The sequence below is a fragment of the Perkinsus marinus genome (assembly GCF_000006405.1).
Source record: "Perkinsus marinus ATCC 50983 genomic scaffold scf_1104296936680, whole genome shotgun sequence".
NCBI lineage: Eukaryota > Perkinsozoa > Perkinsida > Perkinsidae > Perkinsus > Perkinsus marinus.
In genome coordinates this window covers 225-1,014 of record NW_003214069.1, presented here as the reverse complement: position 1 = coordinate 1,014, position 790 = coordinate 225, and the positions used below count along the sequence as shown (strand labels likewise).

Genomic DNA, 790 nt, shown 5'->3' with positions numbered 1-790 from the left:
AGCCGATGCTCGCTAAACCCACAAGTCGATAACGGAAGTAAAACCACACTGAAGGCGATGTTTGAATCACCATCATTCATTCAGGTTCTTGACCGCTTCAAAGACATCAAGTTTACGGCGGAATATAAGTACGCAGAGGAACGGTTTGAAGAGCTGAAATTGGAATCGTATAATTTGGTGACGGAATTTTCGAGTTCATTTTTGACCTAGATGGTCTTCTGTCTTCGGCCAAAGGACATTTTCATCAATTCTGGTTTCGAAAGTCGCTGACAATTGAATACGACGATGCGTGCAATTTATGGTATATTGAATTACAGCAATTCACACATCCAGTGAATGTGATGGTATCCTGGTCAGATACGATGGTGAAAGAGCCCAGGTGCATTTGTGGACGACAGAAAAGGGCAAGATAGAGATAAGAGTTTACAGTAGGAATAGTGAGGACCTCACTGAGAAGTAAGATTAGTCAATCGACGTCGCGATGGTGAATAGATTGAGCAGATACCCCGATGTCATTGATGCTATACAGGAGATGATGAATATGCTTGACAAGGTGAGCCTCCTCAGGGTCCATTGAAAATGAGACCTTCACGTTGGGTGGGTGCAGTTCGCCCATCTGCTGGGACGATCGAGTCCTCGCATCAGAAGGTTGGTATACTTCATCCAGCTCGTCTGTGGAATTATTCGTTTTATGCTTCCTCGGAGGTTCCTGATAGACGTTAGCTCTTTCCATACGGGAGTATTGAATCTGCACAGTATCTCTGCTATCTCATAGTGTGTTCGATGGGAA

The 790-nt window shown here is 44.3% G+C and overlaps 1 protein-coding gene across 1 annotated transcript; it reads left to right on the top strand.

The window, feature by feature from the left end:
- Window positions 1-57: 57 nt before the first annotated feature.
- Pmar_PMAR012231 (dna ligase i, putative) lies at window positions 58-553 on the top strand (the record flags this gene model as incomplete). The annotated part of the gene is made up of 3 exons (XM_002783664.1): window positions 58-128; window positions 358-456; window positions 502-553. Coding segments are annotated over 3 exons (222 nt in total), but the record flags the coding sequence as incomplete, so codon positions are not given.
- Window positions 554-790: the final 237 nt, after the last annotated feature.